This window comes from Carassius gibelio, chromosome B13 (assembly GCF_023724105.1).
Source record: "Carassius gibelio isolate Cgi1373 ecotype wild population from Czech Republic chromosome B13, carGib1.2-hapl.c, whole genome shotgun sequence".
Taxonomy (NCBI): Eukaryota; Metazoa; Chordata; class Actinopteri; order Cypriniformes; family Cyprinidae; genus Carassius; species Carassius gibelio.
Window position 1 is genome coordinate 26,548,331 of NC_068408.1, and position 18,622 is coordinate 26,566,952.

At 38.0% G+C, this 18,622-nt stretch overlaps 1 protein-coding gene across 1 annotated transcript; it reads left to right on the forward strand.

Moving 5' to 3' along the window:
• The first annotated feature begins 3,540 nt into the window (after nt 1–3,540).
• Nucleotides 3,541–11,445, forward strand: LOC127970562 (pleckstrin). The gene is made up of 9 exons (XM_052573179.1): nt 3,541–3,706; nt 5,023–5,178; nt 5,267–5,448; nt 5,682–5,773; nt 7,269–7,453; nt 8,521–8,625; nt 8,867–8,950; nt 9,054–9,126; nt 10,373–11,445. The coding sequence occupies exons 1-9, from the start codon at nt 3,665–3,667 to the stop codon at nt 10,510–10,512; spliced, it is 1,059 nt and encodes a 352-aa protein (XP_052429139.1). The 5' UTR covers nt 3,541–3,664; the 3' UTR covers nt 10,513–11,445.
• The last annotated feature ends 7,177 nt before the right edge of the window (nt 11,446–18,622 follow it).

Below are 18,622 nucleotides of genomic sequence, written 5' to 3' on the forward strand. Positions count from 1 at the left end.
CCCATTTGGAAAGCGATCAGCCCCTCTGGAGGTCAATTCGCACCTTTGACTTGAAAAGGTTGCCTCTCTCTGGATTTGGTGTGTGTTACTCCCTCAGGGTACACTACAGACTGAGGGTCTTTAGACTACTGCTCCAAGGGAAAAGTCACTCCACCAATAGTCATGGATTCACAGCCATGACGCCAAACTATTCGGAAAGCTGGCAGTCTGGAGAGAGACGGTGGAGCAAACTTCAGATTAACCCACATTTTGATCAGTCAAATATGCTTCTGCCAAAGTATGTGTCTTCCAGATCAACAGGTTTCCTTTGCTCAAGGATATCAAGTGTGACTAGTATATTTATGCAGTGTTGACCACATTAACATAAAAGAAATATGGCAGGCAATACTATCTTGGTTTTTGAACATGCACCATGACAATATCATGTGGTTTTGGGCATCAAATACAATGGTATTTCTTTAGCTACCTTGAAGTATGTACTGCCCTGATCTATAAAAATCTATAGAAACATAGAATACAATTAGAGAAACATTACAAACTATTAACTATTAACCAGAAAAAAAATAAAAATAAAAAAATGTTTTCCTGTAGTGTGTTTTGGGACATATTCCATTTGGATTCAGTGGTTTTACCAAGCCATCAATAAAAGGTGACAAATTATCCATAGAGACCCACAGGGACCATTGCAGTTTCCATTAAGACCAATATAAATGCCATTATGACACGTAAAAGCATTACAAATTATGTGATGGTTTGTATTGTTTTTGTTTGTTTGTTATTTGTTTTTTAGCAGGGTGTAAATGAAATGGTACACTTACAAGAATCAGAACCATGGTATCAAAATACAAATCACAAAGATGTTATTACTATGTTAACACCACAGTACTTGATTTGGAAATTATTTATTACAATACAGTATGTATTTAGTGGTATGACCTATGAAAACGAGACGGTGGGAAAGGGGGGTGAGCACTCAGGTTGGAGAGGCTGTGCCAGGACCCAGTGGGATGATTTAAGAGGAACCAAGCGGCTTGGCGAGGCTAAATCTGTCACGTTCGGTGATACAGGAAACACGGAGAGATCCAAGTGCTGGTAAGATATTTATTAAGGGGCAATCCAAAAGGGTAAACAGTCCAGGCAGGGTCAAAACCAGAAAATCCAAATAAATAAGAACAGACAAAACACAAGGCAGGATCAAAACTACAGAATAACAAGACATTAGACAAGGACTCTGTGACACATACTCAGACAGACCGGGTATAAATACACAGAAGGTAATGAGGGAGCTGGAGACAGGTGGGGAATAATCAATTAACTCAAACAAGGAGGAAGGTGACCAAATAAGGGAACAGACAGTTCATAAAGTGACAGACACCGTGGGAAAGGAGGACACCTAGTGGAAACCCAGGGAACACAACGCAGACACTGTGACAAAATCTCTCTCAAATACATACAAAATATATTAAAATACCCATCTTGGAGTGTGTTCGATGTCGTGTTCGTGTGGTTATGTCTCTGGGTATGTTTCTGTATCTGGACACTTACAAACTTGAAAAAAATTAAACACTGTGTAAATAGCACAAATAAATAAATAGAATGAGCATACAAATCAAATTTCAAACAGGTCCCACTGGTACAAGCTGCACCGGGGGCCCGATCACCCCAGCTTCGGTCCTGTGTACGAATGTCCACACATTGCATTTATATAAACGTGCAGTTTGATTAGTAATGACGTAATATGTAATTTCATGACGACAGATGCAACACGATACTGTCATTATTTTTACGCCCGTTAGAGGTCGCTTAACTTTCAAATGCAAATATAGGTCGTAATAAGGTGCTTACACAAACAACCTATATGGTCATTTTTTTTTATTTTTTGAAAGACAGGCTCAAATAAAGCTGATTTGACTTGACTCTCAGCTGCATCTGAAGGCACAGATGACGTAATGAAAATAAAGCATATTATCTCATGTACCGAGGTCCAACTCTCTCACTTCCTTTCAAAACCATGTGTGAAAAACGCCTTTTATACAAACAAACAATAATAATAAACAAACAAACGATATATTTCAATAATCCAGTAAACAACTAGATAATGTTTTAAATTCTCAGGTGTTAAAACAGTACTTTATTATTCTAGATAAACTGTGAACACAGCCTAGGTCTGGTCCTTTTTCTGTGAACGCAAATATACACCGCAGCATTCAGCTTTTTGTGAGAGAAGGCTATTATTTTTCTAATGTGATTAGTTTGTTGAAGTATTATTCCCACAGAAGGTGCAGGCTTTAAAATCTGGTTAATTTCTGTACAAAAATAGGTTCATAAAGGGCCTTTTTTATTATCAATAACCATTTTTTGATAACGTATTTCTTTGCAGATGTTAAGTCAAAGGCCATATTAAGGTCAGAATAGACATTTGCAGGCCGGCGCAAGGACACACTCTTTTTTGTGTGTGTGTTTGTGAGGGGGTGCAAGGGGCTTATGGGGAATCGTTGGAGAGGCACCGGTTAATATTTTCAAGTGAACGCTCAAAATACATTATTCAGGTAGTACTTTACAATAATTAACACGTTAAAACACTTTGATAGATTAACAAATCAAACCTTATTGTAAAGTGTTACAATTATTTGTTATTAAAGTATATATATACATGTTCACAAAAATATTGGCAAGTCAGCCGATACAAATAATAATTGTTTCTTTAAATAAATCCTGCGTTTGGACCAGATCGGTTGCAGAATCACATCTGTGCTTCTAAAATTAACTTTTTTTTCTTTATAGTGCAGTAGTTATCTTTATCTGTGTCCTGCCTGGCAGCTTGTCAAGCATGAAAAACACAAGTTTATTTAAATTCTAAATATATCATCCGTATACAACATGCAAAGAGTGCTCCCTTTAAATTTAATAAAAACTGTCACTCATTCATCACGATCTAACAAATTTTCAAAAACACACAAACACACACACACACACACATACAAAAAAAACTATAAAACTTTTTTAAATGTCTTTGTTAGAAAAAAGTTAGAAGTATGGCAGAACTCAGCACTGGACAAAAAAAGGGTGACTGGAGCGGTGAGTGCGTGGATTACAAACTAAACACCTCTGATTGGCCATTGAGTTTTAGAAATCAACAAACATCTGTGATTGGCTACATTGTTCACCTCTTTGAAAATGCATTGTAAAATAATTTGATGCATTACAAAGAAGAAGATACTCTGGATTGTTTGCCAAATCTATTTTGTTTTGCTATTATTACGAAGAAAACAGATCCCAGACCAGGGGTTATGGGCAGCTTTTAGATATAAAAGCAGGCAGAAGCAACAGCAGGCAGTTGTATGAGTAAGACTATAAAGAAAAACGTCTTTCATTGTCATTGACAAGCATAAAGTAATCATGTATGACTGAGGGTGAGTTATCTCTAAACACAAGTGTATCATTTGCCCTCTGACGCGTTAGCTGTGTGGGTTGAAAAACACAAAGGAAACTATCTGACCTTGAAGTTGCCTGTCAGCCAGTGCGTAACTTCCCTTTCCCCGTCACAAAATGTGTCTATAACTGTTAACAGAGGTTAGACGTCAGACACAGATTGAGCTGAACTGTATGGGTCTTGTATTCAGCACCCCCTGTAGACCAAGACTCACTGCTTTACCTCACAGCTATGGAACCAACAACAATCAGAGAAGGATACCTCGTGAAGAAGGTAAGACTGGGCTTTATCTTCCGTTTATCTGTGATTCTGTGATGCAGTAACAGCTTTTCTGTGGTGTGCTTCAGGGTTTGGGATATGGAGCGTTACGTTTTCTGTAAAATGTGTCAATGTCTGTGTCACTGGTGACCTTAAGAGGAAAGTTTGCTGATAAGTAAAATTATAGATTTTCCAGATAAACTCTTTATATAAAATCAATGGACTACATAAAAAGAATTGACTAGATGTTTTAGTGTTCATCCAAACACTCCAGTTGTAAAACTGAACATTTTATGCCCTTAAACTTTTTTAAAGTCTACACCAACAAAATTAACTCAGCAACTCAGACTTGAGATTAACCCAACAGGATTTGTATGTCTGCTGATATTTTTCGTTGCTGACACTGAACAATATGGGCTAATGTGACCCAACAATACATTGAGTCAAAATGAGAGATTTTTCTGTTATGCCCGAAATCGTTAGGATATTTAGTAAAGATCATGTTTAAATGATAATATTTTGTAAATGTCCTGTTGTAAATATATCAAAACTTACATTTTGATTAGGAATATACATTACTAAGAACTTCATTTGGACAACTTTAAAGGCGATTTTCTCTGTATATTTTTGCAAACTCAGATTCCCAGTTTTCAAATAGTTGTATTTTGGCCAAATATCGTCCTTTACTAAGAAACCATACATCAGTGGAAAGATATTGTAATCAGCTTTCAGATCTTAATAAAAAGGTTTTGTGGTCCAGAGTCTTATATTAGAAATATCAAGGCAGGCTGTACTCTTTTGTTTTTTGAACATGCACCATGACAATACCATGTATGACAGTACTGATGTCATGTGCTGATGTTTTGTCATGTTTTTCCATGAAGTTGTAAAGTTGCTCTATTTTGGGAATAGATTTTGAAACATCCTCCTGCTCATAGCAGCATGTACTGTAACGCACATTTCATTTTGTCCACACATTCCTTTATTTATTTAGGGTTTGAACCACTAAAAAAGTTTTGGAAAAGCATTTGATGATATTCTTGTCTTTAACTAATGAAAACAAAACTACACTTGTGCATCAGAATCTGGCAGCTAAAAATAAAGTACAATTCAACCCACAGCTGTGTGTGTGAGCTAAAACACAGAAGTGAAAATGACCGAACTTGAACGTTCACACTTATCTAATCCTTTAAAATTGAACGATATCTTTCCTTTAGCTGTGGATTGACATAGCAAGCTATTTGTTGATAGCTAAGCACTCCTGCTTTTGGATTCAGAATTTGATCTGTAATTTTAGGAAGCTACAGTAGAGAAGGGTTGTTGTTTTACAGGGGACGATGCTCAACTCGTGGAAGGTGGTGTGGGTGGTGTTAGCAGATGATGCCATTGAGTTTTACAAGAAGAAGACAGACAACAGTCCGAAGGGAATGGTCCCTCTGAAGGGTGCGACTCTGACCAGCCCGTGCCAGGATTTCACTAAAAGAATGGTGAAGGAATCAGACGGCTTTAAGACAAGTATACTGATGACATATCTGGAGTTTTCCATAAATAGCTTTCATATGCTTTTATCAACAGCTAGTGTTTAAGGTCAGGTCGACTAAGAACCAGGACCATTTCTTCCAAGCGACTCACCTGGAGGAGAGGGAGCTCTGGGTTAAAGATATCAAGAGGGCCATCACCTGTTTACAGGGAGGCAAGAAGTTTGCCAGGAAGTCAACACGACGATCCATTCGCTTACCACAAAATGTTAACCTGAGGTATTACACTGTGATTTCAGTAATAAAAATGTATCGCATTTGAAATATTGGTGATCTCAGAGGCATTACTCTTGTTTTGTATTCAGCTCATCTTGGGATCTTTGTTCATCTTGTTCTTGGTTCATGACTAAATAAAAGAGTGTCTGTTTTCTGCTAAAACCTAAGAAATAGACAGACCCTGCTGTGAATTACAAAGCTGATAAAACGCCGCCTTTGTTTCTGTCTGTCCGCAGTGAACTGTATGTTCTAATGAGAGATCAAGACAAAGGAGTGAAAGAGCTGAAGGTAGAGAAGGATAAAAGGCTGTTCAGTCACTGTTTCACAGGTAAAATGAAGAACTAGACCAAACCTTATTACTACCATAAATAAGAAGTATCAGTGATCACAGAGGATTTTTCTTTTTTTGATCACACTTTATTTTAAGGTCCAGTTCTCGCCATAAACAAACCATTCAAATTTGCAGCTTGTTAATAGTTAATGTGGTAGTTGTTCAGTTTAGGTATTGGGTAGGATTAGGCAGGCAGAATAAAATCATGCAGAATATTTGCCTTATAAGTAATAATAAACATCCAATACAACATGCTAATAAGAAACTAGTTAATAGTGAGAATTGCTCCCTGCATTAAAGAGCCAGTAAGATGAAAATTCTAAGCTTCCTATCTCAAGTCCTGTACAACAGGTTTTAATCCATCCAAGGTTAAAAAACATTATCATTTTGTCAACATATCATTTTAAAATTACCTCAATTCTCAGAGATCCCCAAACGGTTCGCGCGAAGCTGTTCAAAAGATTCAGTTTCCTTAAACCCCACCTTTCGGTAGCATACTGTGTTCTGATTGGTCAACTGACATAGTCAGGTTTGATTGGTTTTTCCGCACACACCTCCACGGTAAACTATGCATTAGCATCTGTTTGGGGTGAATTATGTCTTATTCCTCTCATCGTGAAGCAAACAGTAAAATAAAAAAACTTGATCAGTCTCGCTGCTTTTTCTTCTGTGTGTGTGTATTCAAGCCGCGCGCTTCAGTTTGAATCTGAATAGCGTGTTCAGAGCGGGGGCGTGGTCACATTAGATATAATGAGGGAGACGTGAAAAACAGACATCGCGTTGTTTTCATATGGATTACTTTATCACAGAATATGTTTTCGGCAGCACTTGTTTAGTTTTAAAGTAGACATGTCAAGCTTTCTATAGATATCTCTCTCATGTCTCTTCGTTGAGTATTCACGGAGTTACACTACATTTTAATGACGTGTTTGTAAATTACTTTTTCGGGGTTATCAGGGGAAAATGACTCATAACGCGTATCCATGATAATCGACTCCAGAGGGTTTAAACATATAACTGTTAGTGCTAGCGTGACTTACTGATAAGACGCTTGGGAGAAAACAAACACATAACTTCATAATCATACTTCGCGTTGTGATTCGGAGATGCTCGTTGGTCTAAATAAAGTTGGTAATGAACCCTCTTTTATGGCCTAACACTTTGAAAATCCCGCTGTACTCACCGAGATTAGAAAAGCAGTCATCAGTGAAATGCCATTGGTTCTTCTGATCTTCATTCTTTGGCACAAATACAGTGAAAATAAAACAAACTTGCCTTTACAATTAAAAACACACTGTGTCCTCGACATGATGCTATCATACCAACCAGAGCGTATGTGTGTGTATGTGTGTGTGTGTGGGGGGTGGGGTGGGGGTTGGGACGGCAGGTCAGAGTTTTGTTTCTTTGTTTTATCAGAGGAATATCTCCAGTAAATCTCTCTTTCCGTGAGTGTTGTTGACCTGTAAAAGTCTCCTGGTGGATCTGCTGGCAGGAAACACAGTGATCGACTGGCTGATTTCTGAGGGGAAGGCCAGAAACAGACCCGAGGGCCTGATGTTAGCCACCGGACTGCTGAACGAGGGATTCCTGCTGCCCGCCGGAGACGTGTCCAAAGAAGCCGCCGAAAAAAGAGCAGAGTGTGTTTTCCTGGACCAAACTGAGGCTCTTTATTACTTTGTGAGTTAACATATTACATAATGCACATTATTATTGGCTCTATTCCAAAAGTCACTTTGATTTTTGTAGTGCTGTATACAATGCAGTCTGTTTCAAACATAAACAGGGAAATACTAAATCAGTGATGCAAACTTCAAATAAGTTGCAAGTTCTGCTGAAAAGCAGCTCTACAAAGACACTTGTCACTGTTCAGCTCGGTTGAAGTTCGAGAGGTTGTTCTCATTTAGCTGCAGAAGATATTGCTGTAGATAAAGTGTCTTTTAAACACCAGGTTATAGAAGTCGGTTTCTGCCTCTGAATAAAAAATAAATATATAAAGTATTTTTTTCCTGCAATTCTGATTTTCTTTTCTAGCAACTCAGAACTTTTCTAGCAACTTTTATTTTTATTTTTTTTTACTTTTTAAAAAAAAATCAGAACTGTATGATATAAACTCACAATTGCAAGTAACAACGTCAGAATTGTGGTGAATAAAGTTTCCTCTGGCCAAGTTAACAAACACAGTGTGATTATGACTCCAGGCTACACTCTTAAAAATTGTTCAATAAAGAAACTTTACAGTCCAATGAAAATGTTCTTTACATTGGAAAAAAAGGTTCTTTAGATTATTACAATGTTCTTCACACTAAGAGAAAATGGAATGTTCATGGAAAGGTTCTTTGGGGAACCAAAACTGGTTCTTCTAAGGCGTCACTGTGAAAACCCCCTTTTGGAACATTTTATTTTTAAGCGTATACATCACAGATTAGATTAGTGAGCTGCCTACATAGGCAGTATTTTAAGACACCTTAAGCACTCTTGTGACATGACGGTCTGTTTTTTGAAGAAAAGAAATATACATTTAAAAGATATTGTAAAAATGTATTTAAAATGGTTTGATTCTTAGCATTATGTTAAAGTGAAACTGAAGTCTCTCAACTAAGTGCTCAAAATCAATCACTTTAAAATCAATCACTTTACACTGTACTATATTTTAAATGTGGGTGTATTGGGTGCGTTCAGGAACTAATGGCGTGTCAGTGAAGCGAGAGCTGTTGTTGAGGGTGTGCATGTGTGTTGATCTGCAGGCAGATAGTGGTTTCTTTTGTGAGGGTTACTCCAGCGATGAAGACGAGGTCGTGAAGGAGGAGTTCAGAGGGGCCATAGTCAAACAGGGCTGTTTGGTGAAACAGGTAAGTGCCAAACAAGCACATGATGAACGAATACCTGTGATCTTCTGATGCTGGCTGAATGTGAGCGTAGACGTGTGATTCTCACAAAACCTGTGACATCAAGCATGTGTTTCAACACCAAACTTGATTAACTTAGCAAGCATTGACTTCAAAGGCCCGAAATTGTGTTCTTGCAAAATCTAAACATTTATAAGAATATAAGATATTAGATGCTCTCAGATATTTCTTCATAATTTCACAGGGTCACAGACGAAAGAACTGGAAAGTCAGAAAGTTTATTCTGAGAGATGATCCTGCTTATATCCACTACTATGATCCCACCAAAGTAAGCGTGTTCCTGTCAGTTCTAAAGATTGCTTAGTTTTGTTTTTCATGTAAAACTAAGACTTTTGTTTAAGTTTTGGCTGGTGTGTGTGTCTCTGTTATAGGGTGAAGACGATCCTCTCGGCTCCATTCACCTGCGTGGTTCAGTCGTGACTGCGGTGGAATATGTGCCTGATGGTATGATGAATATCTAAATAACTAAACACATTTGACAGTCCACCGTTTTATAAACATGCAATCTTAATGAGACTAATTAATATATATAAAAAAAACATAAATAACATGTTTCACTTCGAAATTAAAGCAAAATATACATCTATATATTTTTCAACATGATTTACAGGAGGAGCAGCAAAAATAACATAATACACGATTTTTAAAATCATGAATAATGTAATGGCTGGAGTCTAAATTTAAAGGCCCCCTGAAGTGCCTTTAAACACGCAGCATTATTCTATGTGGTGACGTAATTTCAGCTGAAACAGTAAGTGAGGGTGGGGCATATCGAGCAGCCCACCCCCTTTTTCAAAATAGCCAATAGCATTTTTCTTTTTTAGATCTGCTCGGGCCACAGGCAGATCCATTGAGCTCAGTAAAGCAAAAATAGTGGCCATAATAATGCTAAGGTTGTGTAGTTGTAAAAGTTTTTAATATATGCCGACTCGCATGTACGATCCGCTTCATGTGATTGTGGAGCTAAAGTCCGGATCAGACTGTGAGCGCCGCGGTTCGCGTGAAACAACGTGAAACCAGACCTAATTTTCATGAATCGAAAACATATTTACTCTACCTGAATCATTCTCTTTCAATACATTGTGCACTACAAACCATCCACTGTACAGGAAATACTAAACTGTGAGCAAGTGACCAATCTCAAGCAGCGCTTCAGCATCTATTTATAGTGCAGGATTCTAGAGAGCATTTGATTGGTCAGAAGATTTGATGAGAAGGTGAAGTGCGAAGTGATGTCATGAGAATCTGTGATTCATTTGAGCAGAAGTGAGAGACTGTAAGATTTGAATGCGTATATCTCCTAAATGTGAATTGTGTCATTGTTTTGGAACACACCAGCTTATTCATAACCTTAATGCTAACATATTAATACTAAAAGCTAAAAAAAACCTTACATTTTGATTTCATGTGAACTTTAAGAGCCATGAGAAATGTGATCAGATCAATTTATAATTTAGTTTTTAGGACCAATTGTTCCGAAGTTATAACAAAAAAGTGCATTTTTGAACTGGTGGTGGCGCTATGGAGTACATCGTAAAGACACAAGAGTTGGTCTGATTACTATTCAGGACCACCTCTACCAGTGTACCAAATGTTATTATGTTCCTATGTGTGCAGGGCAGACTCAGCCTTTCAATATAAAAAATATATATATTATTTAAATGTTTGTCTCTCTTCTAAACTCCTGCAGCCAAGAGACACGAGGCGGATGGCAATCTCTTTGAGATCATCACGTCAGATGAGATACACTTCTACCTGCAGGCCGCGACAGCCGATGAGCGCAAGGACTGGATCAAAGCCATTCAGAGCGTCTCAAAAACAGGAAAATAACTGTATCAGGTCCATCCCATGGTGGAGAACTGCAAACTCACTCGTAAAAGACACACAGAGTTAAGGGTGAGGATCAGTGTGGGGGTGTGTTTTGTCTACGCACCAAATATGTCTCCTCTTCAGCATTTTCTAAAAATAAACATTACAGTTTTTTTTTTCTTCACTTTCCGCATTTACACAAAACAGGATTTCTAACAGTCATGTGACAATTTCTCAAGTGAAAAAAAACAAACTCACACTAAGTTAGAGACAGGATGTGGGCAAATGTGTTGTTTAACCAGAAACTGATAGTAAATGAGATTGATCTGCCCGTCCAGAACTGTCAACACAGTGGAGAGAATCTTCAGTGCTCAGCATTTTCCTGTTTTGATGTTAACTAGTAGCACTTCCTGTTTCTTTTCTTGAGTCTGTCTAGATATAGAGATGTACCAGTCTGATGATGAGGTGGTGTAACACGAAATGGACTCAAAATATCACACCTTTACTTAGCTCACTATTCTTATGTATAGAGCTGGGTAGTAACATGTAGTCTGGATTACATAATCAGATTCCAGAAATGAAAATAATATTTTAAAATACTAGTAATCATACTACAGTTACTTTTCATGGATTACATGATTACATATTATTTACATGTTTTTGGAAGGCTTTTGTCTTTCAAACATCTTGCACAAATACACAAACTTTTTAGTCATCTGATCCGCTTTCGCCCAATATATTTACTTACATTCATTTTACATTCATGCATTTTTATCCAAAGCGACTCACAGTGCATTCAGGCTATACATTTATTTTAATCAGTATGTAAAAACTTGAAATAGCCCTGAGATTATAAAATAAATATGTTAACAAAGTATCCCATTTGCAAGTTCATGGTTCTCTGACGATGGTTATGGTCACATGACATGCAGGTAATAAAAATAAAAATACATATTAATGAATATGTGTTTTATTTTGATTGGTTTTAAAATAATGTATTTTAATTTTACATATTTTCATTTTACTTTTTAAAAAAAACTTGTATATATATATATATATATATATAAACACAAAAGATGTCAAATGTGCATTCTCTAGCTGTTGTAAAATTTTCTGAGCCAGCAGATGGCGGTGTCGACAATCCTCTGAGGACACTTTTAAAGGGTCAGTTCACCCAAAAATTAAAATTCTGTCATTGATTACTCACTCTCATTCACCTTAGCCAGCTATGAGGTCACCGAGGTCAGGACCTTGGTATTTTTCAGAGGTGTAGGCTACTTTGTGAAATAAATTGCCTTATATAGTATTAACCATTTCACATTGACGTGATTCATGTAGTGTGATTCGTAACTGTCAACATAAGGGGAGAAGAAAAGAAGCCATTTTTATCATAGGCTATATTAGGCATATGTTAATAATGAATGTGTACATATTGTAAATTTATTAAACTTAGCTTTCCAGGTAGCTTAGTAAAGCACTATTACTTACTAATTCATTAATCAGAGTTTCTTGTTAGATAATAGTAGTTACTAGAGTGCTAATATTGAGATACTTGTGTAGTTATTAATTTATGATGGAACAGTATTTGAAAGTGTTACCAAAAATTGTGTTTGGTGAGACTATATAAAGATGCCAAAATATGCTTATAGACAAACAGGTAATAATAAACAATAACCCAACAGATAGCATGTTTCAGACGTGTTTTTTTCTTCTTCGAATCATCAACAGATCTAGCAGTAGGACTTTGATCTGACTTTAAAGTGTGTGTGTGCGTGTGTGCGTGTGTGTGTGTGTGTGTGTAGTTGAATTTTTTCACTCACATTAAGGAAACTATTAAAACATCTTGTCCACATTTGCCCCAAAAGATGCTTGAGGATTAATATGTAACTCAAAATCAAAATGTAATGACCACCTAACATATGGGTAAACTTGGTAACTTTTTATGATGTGCAAAGATAAACCAGCAAATGACTATTTTCATTGAACAAACTATAATTAAATTTGCATATTGTAAAAAAAAAAAAAAAAAGCTCAAATATTAACAGAATAATTATACAACTCTCTTATTTCTACCTCTCTGAAATCCTGGACCAATACACTTCCATTGCAAATCATTTTGAAGGGCTAAATGTGATTTGAGTTGAACTGAGGGATGAGTGTATTCAGACATCATGTCTCAGATGCTGTCTTGTACCGAACACCATTTTTAAAGCTGGTGTTAAGGATCTCTGAAAGCATGAGCTCATATAATATGAGGCTGTTTTCAATATTCTCACACACTCAGCGTGACTAACTGTGTCACACTCCTGCTTTAACACCCTTCACTTGCAGCATATTGAGTGCTGCTATTTAACGCAAAGGTCAAATGTGAGTGCTAACTTTTTTCTGCGTTAAAAGCAAACTTGTGTAAAGACATGTTGTCACACCTCCACAGAGGCCCCAGCGTATATCTATATACACTCTGTTTCCTGTTCACAGATGCTTATTTCAGCCCACAGAACTCTATCTATCTCTAAATGTGGTCTGTCTGTAGGATGTTCCATTTCTGATTAATATATTTGTAATTTTCATAAACCTGATTACAGTAGAATACATTTTATGTCCCTAATATGCAATGCTATACAGCTTACAGACTAAACTTTTCACACATCAGCACAGTCTATCTGGACAAACTCATTGCTGTGATAAATTCAGTGACTACGTCTTTCACATTATATAAATTAATTTCTCACTCAGACACAGACATCACCGAAACTCTCTGTTTCCGGTTCTCAAAACTGTTGAACTTGAGTTCATGACCTAACATAATACAAAACGGAGTAAGACAGCAATTTGTAATATTTCTACAGTAGTACCACACTGAAATATATTCCAGCTCTGACAGATGACATTTTGTAAAAACAATTAGATGTAGCTGAACACCTTTAGTCTTTCAACTTCACTGCATCAATACAAAAGTGGACAGAGGAGGAATGGGATGTTGCCCTGTAATATAAACGTGGACCATGTGATTTACTGAAGTGAATTCTAACAGTAGAGAGTGTCATTCTTGTTTTGCTAAGAACATTTATAAAAAAGAAAACGTGTTGTGTTATGTTACATGTTTGTTTTGTGAAGAATGGCTTGATTTGAGAGTGTTTGAGTAGTTTTTGTGGAATTTGAATGTTATATTTTGGTGCTGTTCTATTTAGTGTCAATACTACACATGCAAAAAGTAGCAATAATATACATGCAACGAAGTGGTTGCATTTCCATAAATAAGAGGATAAAAATGTAACCACACACATATGAGTACAATATGTGTTTATACCTGCAGATAGATGTTTAGGACACAAGAGGACAGTCAAAGCCCAAAGAAAAAAGATGCAAGTGAGAAAAACACTAGCTTTGATTTCTGTTTTATGACAAGTGCAGTGTATTATAAATCTAGATTAGCCTCGCTAGATGCTGTTTATATAGTGTTGTGGTTTAGGTTTGAATAACAACAGATTTAGACAGAATCTGATTTTATCTTCTTTATTTTTTTATATAAATTAGAGATGATAAGATCTGGGTTTAAATTGTGATTTATACTGAGCATTCAGATGCATTCTCCCTTTACATAGTTAGTTTGATAATTCATTGATCAGCTGTCTGTCATCACTGAAATGAATCTACAAGATGATCTTACAGATCTTTTAAATCTATTTACGGCCATTCAGGGTATGATATTACATTGTTATGTACCTGTATGAAAGAAAAAATGAAAGACAGCTGAATTATTAGGCATATATTTTACCAAAACCGAATCTCGACTGTGTTTGATGAAGGATTCTGATTGAGTTCAGTTCTGATTCAGTCAGGGAACGGACACAGCACTGAAACAGCATGTTTGTTGATAATTGAGGATGACAGCATTACCCCACAAATGTCCATATTGGCTTTTGTCTATTTATACTACTATACTATTTTATAATATTTATACATTCCTAATTAGCTTGATTTTTAAACAGGGAAATAGTACATTAAGCTTTTTCTCCTCGATTTTCAAAATATTTTAGTCTGTCCAACTGTATATATATATATATATATATATATATATATATATATATATACTGAAGAATTATAATTCATATTTGACGTGCCCTCCGTGGAAGGGCTCCGAGCTCGGGAATGGCCCGTACTTAGAGTAACCCCTGGAGTAACCCAAGAGTTGAGCGCGCACAGTATTAAGAGGTTGAGCTTGCATTGTGCTTGGAAAAAATAGTTCTCTGTGCTCAAAACGTACAATTACTCGCTCAGGATTGAGTCAAAAAATAATGCCATATTACAGGGACAGGGAGTTCAGTACTAAAGACGGGTGTACACAGTGCGAATTCGGTTGGTCGGAAGATCGTATGTCCTCGCATATGTCACGAGTTAGTTTATCTGAAAATCATATGAAGAAGATGATATACCACACAATTTTATGTCCTGCCGATTTCTGAAGCAATTGTACAAAGTTGATAGACGCGTTTGACTTGAAGCACCACTGCACAGAAGGATTCAATTCAATTCAAGTTTATTTGTATAGCGCTTTTTACAATACAAATGATTACAAAGCAAAAATTACATTTCTACAATATTTAGTAGTAGCTTATAAGTGGTGATTGTCAGTTTGTGTGCACATGACAGGATTTTTAAGAAAAATTAATACATGACGTAGTCAGCCAGATGATGAACATTATTAACAGCAATTATTATATGATGCAGTCACACTTGTAGAAATATTTGTTAGTTCTGTTTGTTGATTCAGGGTAAGCATCATCTGAGGTCCTGTGATGGTCAGCATCATTTCTTCTCAGGTGTTCTGGATCCAGACTGGAGCTTGTGTAAATCCTAGTTACCACGGGATTTAAATCACTGATCACTGTATGAGATTAGATGCCTTCTGTGGTTACAGCTTCATTCTTCATTTTGGTGGCTTTAATTATAAATAACACCCCTAAGTGTTTGTCCTAGAAACTCTGAAAATATGACTGTCCAGGATTTTAAAGATATAAAAAAGGCTAGAAAGCAAATCACATGAAGATGCTTGTAATACATACAAATTATTTGCATTCATTTTGGGCAAAAATTATAAACCCATGATCTTCAAATTGAGGGGACCTGCAAAAGGGGAGATTACTATAGGAAATCTGTAGAAAATAATATTAAACATTAAAAGCAGTATAATTAATGCTAGAAAAAAAGATAATTCATTATAAATACCACGTAGGGTCGATGTGCCAACTTGTCCAATTAACACGAGAGCACCATGTCTGATTTCAATTACAGGCCGATTAAATGCCTGCAGTATACTTTCTTTACAGTTTTCAGGTATTTTCTTCATTGTTATTTAAAATAAATGCCTATCTGAGCTGATGTGAGATAGGAATAGGGTAAAGAATGAGACTGGTTAAACACATTTGAGCTTAAAAGCTAAGTCCACTCTCCTTACTCGCCACACCGCCGCTACTGTCACTAAGTGGGTTTCTTTTATCATTTTGTCTGGGCAGACCAAACAATGGTAGGCTGATTCAGTGTGAACAGGCTTAACAATAGGTGCTTGCATCATCAAGAGAGCCTGCTTGCACTTACTCTACACTTAGTGCAGGTAGCCTTTGCTTCAAAATGTCTTAAAACTACTGATGGAAGCTTTCAAAGCTCTTTTTTTGGAAAAAACCTTTGTTTGGAACTAGTTGTATTAAAGGGGTCATATGATGCGATTTAAATTTGTCCTTTCTCTTTGGAGTGTTACAAGCTCTTGGTACATAAAAAAGTTCTGTAAAGTTGCAAAGACTAAAGTCTCAAATCCAAAGAAATATTCTTTATAAAAGTTAAGAGATAACCACTCATAAAACGGCTTATTCTAACACGCCCCCACCTCTACAGATTGGGATATCCAAATGTTCAAGCAAAGAAAGAAGGTGTAACTTTTATTCTTCCTGTTGTATTGTTCTTGCCGCCGCCACCATGTTGTGGAGGTGCTGTGTGTGGTTCAGCTGTATTTACAACACTGTTCCAGAAAAGTTCCACCCAAAAATATGTGTGAAACAAATTTAATGGAGGTCTGTTTACTGATCCTGGGAGAGTAGAATACAATACTGGCTGTTCTGACTCACAGACTATAAGTAAGTTATTTATATTTAATGGATTTACCACTGATGATTCAAATGCCAGTTTTGAGCAGCGAAGATTAGCGCTTGTTGTCTGTGATTTGTCCAGCGCCACAGCACAAGATGTCCGCCAGCCCAGCACTACTGCCCAAGATGGCCGCCAGCTCATCGCCACTGCCCAAGATGGCCACCGGCCCATCAACCACTGCCCAAGACAGCCGCCGGTCCATGGCACAAGAAGGCTGCTTGTCCAGTGCCTCTGTACAGGATGACAGTCACAATTGACCCTCCAGAGTCGAGTCAGGTTCTTTCTGCAGAACTTTTCTAAATAAATGTTCCATGCACTTTGCCTTGTGCATGGAACATGGATAAATGTTCCATGCACCGAGGAATCAAAGGTGGCGTTCACACTCACTCTACTGTCGGGCAATGCCACCCTATGGGGGACGGCCGTGTGTGGGAAAATCAACATCCGTGTTGCGCCTCGTTCCACACCCTCTCGGAGGAAATGAGGAAGGTATTCGATCGAGCCGCGGCCGGCAGGGAAGCCGCTCACCAGCTCTCAGACCTACATCAGGGAATCTCTTCAGTCAAGGAGCACTCCATTCAGTTCCGTACCCTGGTGGCCGCGTGCCAGTGGAACGAGGCAGCACAGTGGGATCGATTCCTGCATGACCAGTCCTGTGCCCCATACCATCTCTCCGGACAGGGGGCGCTCGAGTCGAGAGAACGCTTGGTCCCGTCGACGAACACGAACCCATGCAGGTGGGTAGACATCGGCTGTCCCGGAGGGAGAGAGAACGGCAGAGGCCCCAAGGACTATGCCTGTACTGTGGAGGCTCAGGACAAACCATCTTCTCCTGCCCGGTAAAAAAGCCAGCCCGGTAGTAAACTTGAGGCTACTATCGGGTGGGATCTCCGCTGGGAAGTCCTCAACAACATCATTGATTCTCCTTCCGGTGAAACTGTGGTGGGAGAATCACACTCACGACTGTCACGCCCTTCTGGACTCTGGAGCTGAAAGTAATTTCATCGACTCACTCCTTGCATGTCACCTGAACATTCCTGTCCTGCCTGTGTCTCTTCCCATCCATGTCACCGCACTCAACGGCCAGGAACTGCCTTTCGTCACACACTACACAGAACCCATCACTCTGCTTACCTCTGGCAATCATTGTGAAACCATATCCTTTTTCCTCATGGACTCCCCTGTAGCTCCCATTGTGTTAGGTCACCCCTGGTTAATAAAACATAATCCACAAGTGGAGTGGGGTTCCAACACAGTCACATTGTGGAGTGAAAGTTATCATGAGTCTTGTCTGGTTTCTGCTTGTCCTGTTGTCCCTGTTTCTGTCTTTCAGAAGGAGAACATGGTATAGCCAAACGTGCCCGCAGAGTATCTGGACCTGAAGGAGGTGTTCAGTAAGATCCTCCGCATCATCCCTACGACTGTGCCATAGATTTAGTGCCAGATTTAGTGCCAGGTAAGTCTCTGCCTAAAGGCAAGTTATACTCTCTTTCTATTCCTGAGAGGGAGGCCATGGAGAAATACATTTTTGATTCCTTAGCATCTGGGTTCATCCATCCTTCCACTTCTCCAGCAGGTGGGATTCTTTTTTTGTGGGTAAGAAGGATGGTTCTCTGTGACCTTGTATTGATTACCGAGAGCTGAACAACATTACGATAAAGAACACTTATCCGTTACCACTCATGTCTTCAGCTTTCGAGAGGTTACAGGTAGCATCCGTATTCACAAAATTGGATTTACGTAATGCTTATCATTTGGTCCGCATCAGGAATTGGGATGAATGGAAAACTGCCTTTAATACCCCCAGAGGGCACTTTGAATACTTGGTGATGTCGTTCGGGCTCTCCAACTCGCCAGGAGTTTTCCAAGCACTCGTTAATGACATGTTGAGAGATATGGTATATCAGTTTATATATGTTTACCTGGATGACATACTGATTTTTTCTTCATCTCTCCAGGAACACATTCAACACGTCAGACGAGTGCT

Excerpts from the sequence above, each read along its gene's own strand:
- LOC127970562 (XM_052573179.1), top strand. The coding sequence starts at position 3,665 with ATGGAACCAACAACAATCAGAGAAGGATACCTCGTGAAGAAG. Across the intron at positions 3,707-5,022 it reads AAGGATACCTCGTGAAGAAG|GGGACGATGCTCAACTCGTG; the intron begins GTAAGACTGGGC and ends GTTGTTTTACAG. Across the intron at positions 8,626-8,866 it reads AGGGCTGTTTGGTGAAACAG|GGTCACAGACGAAAGAACTG; the intron begins GTAAGTGCCAAA and ends ATAATTTCACAG.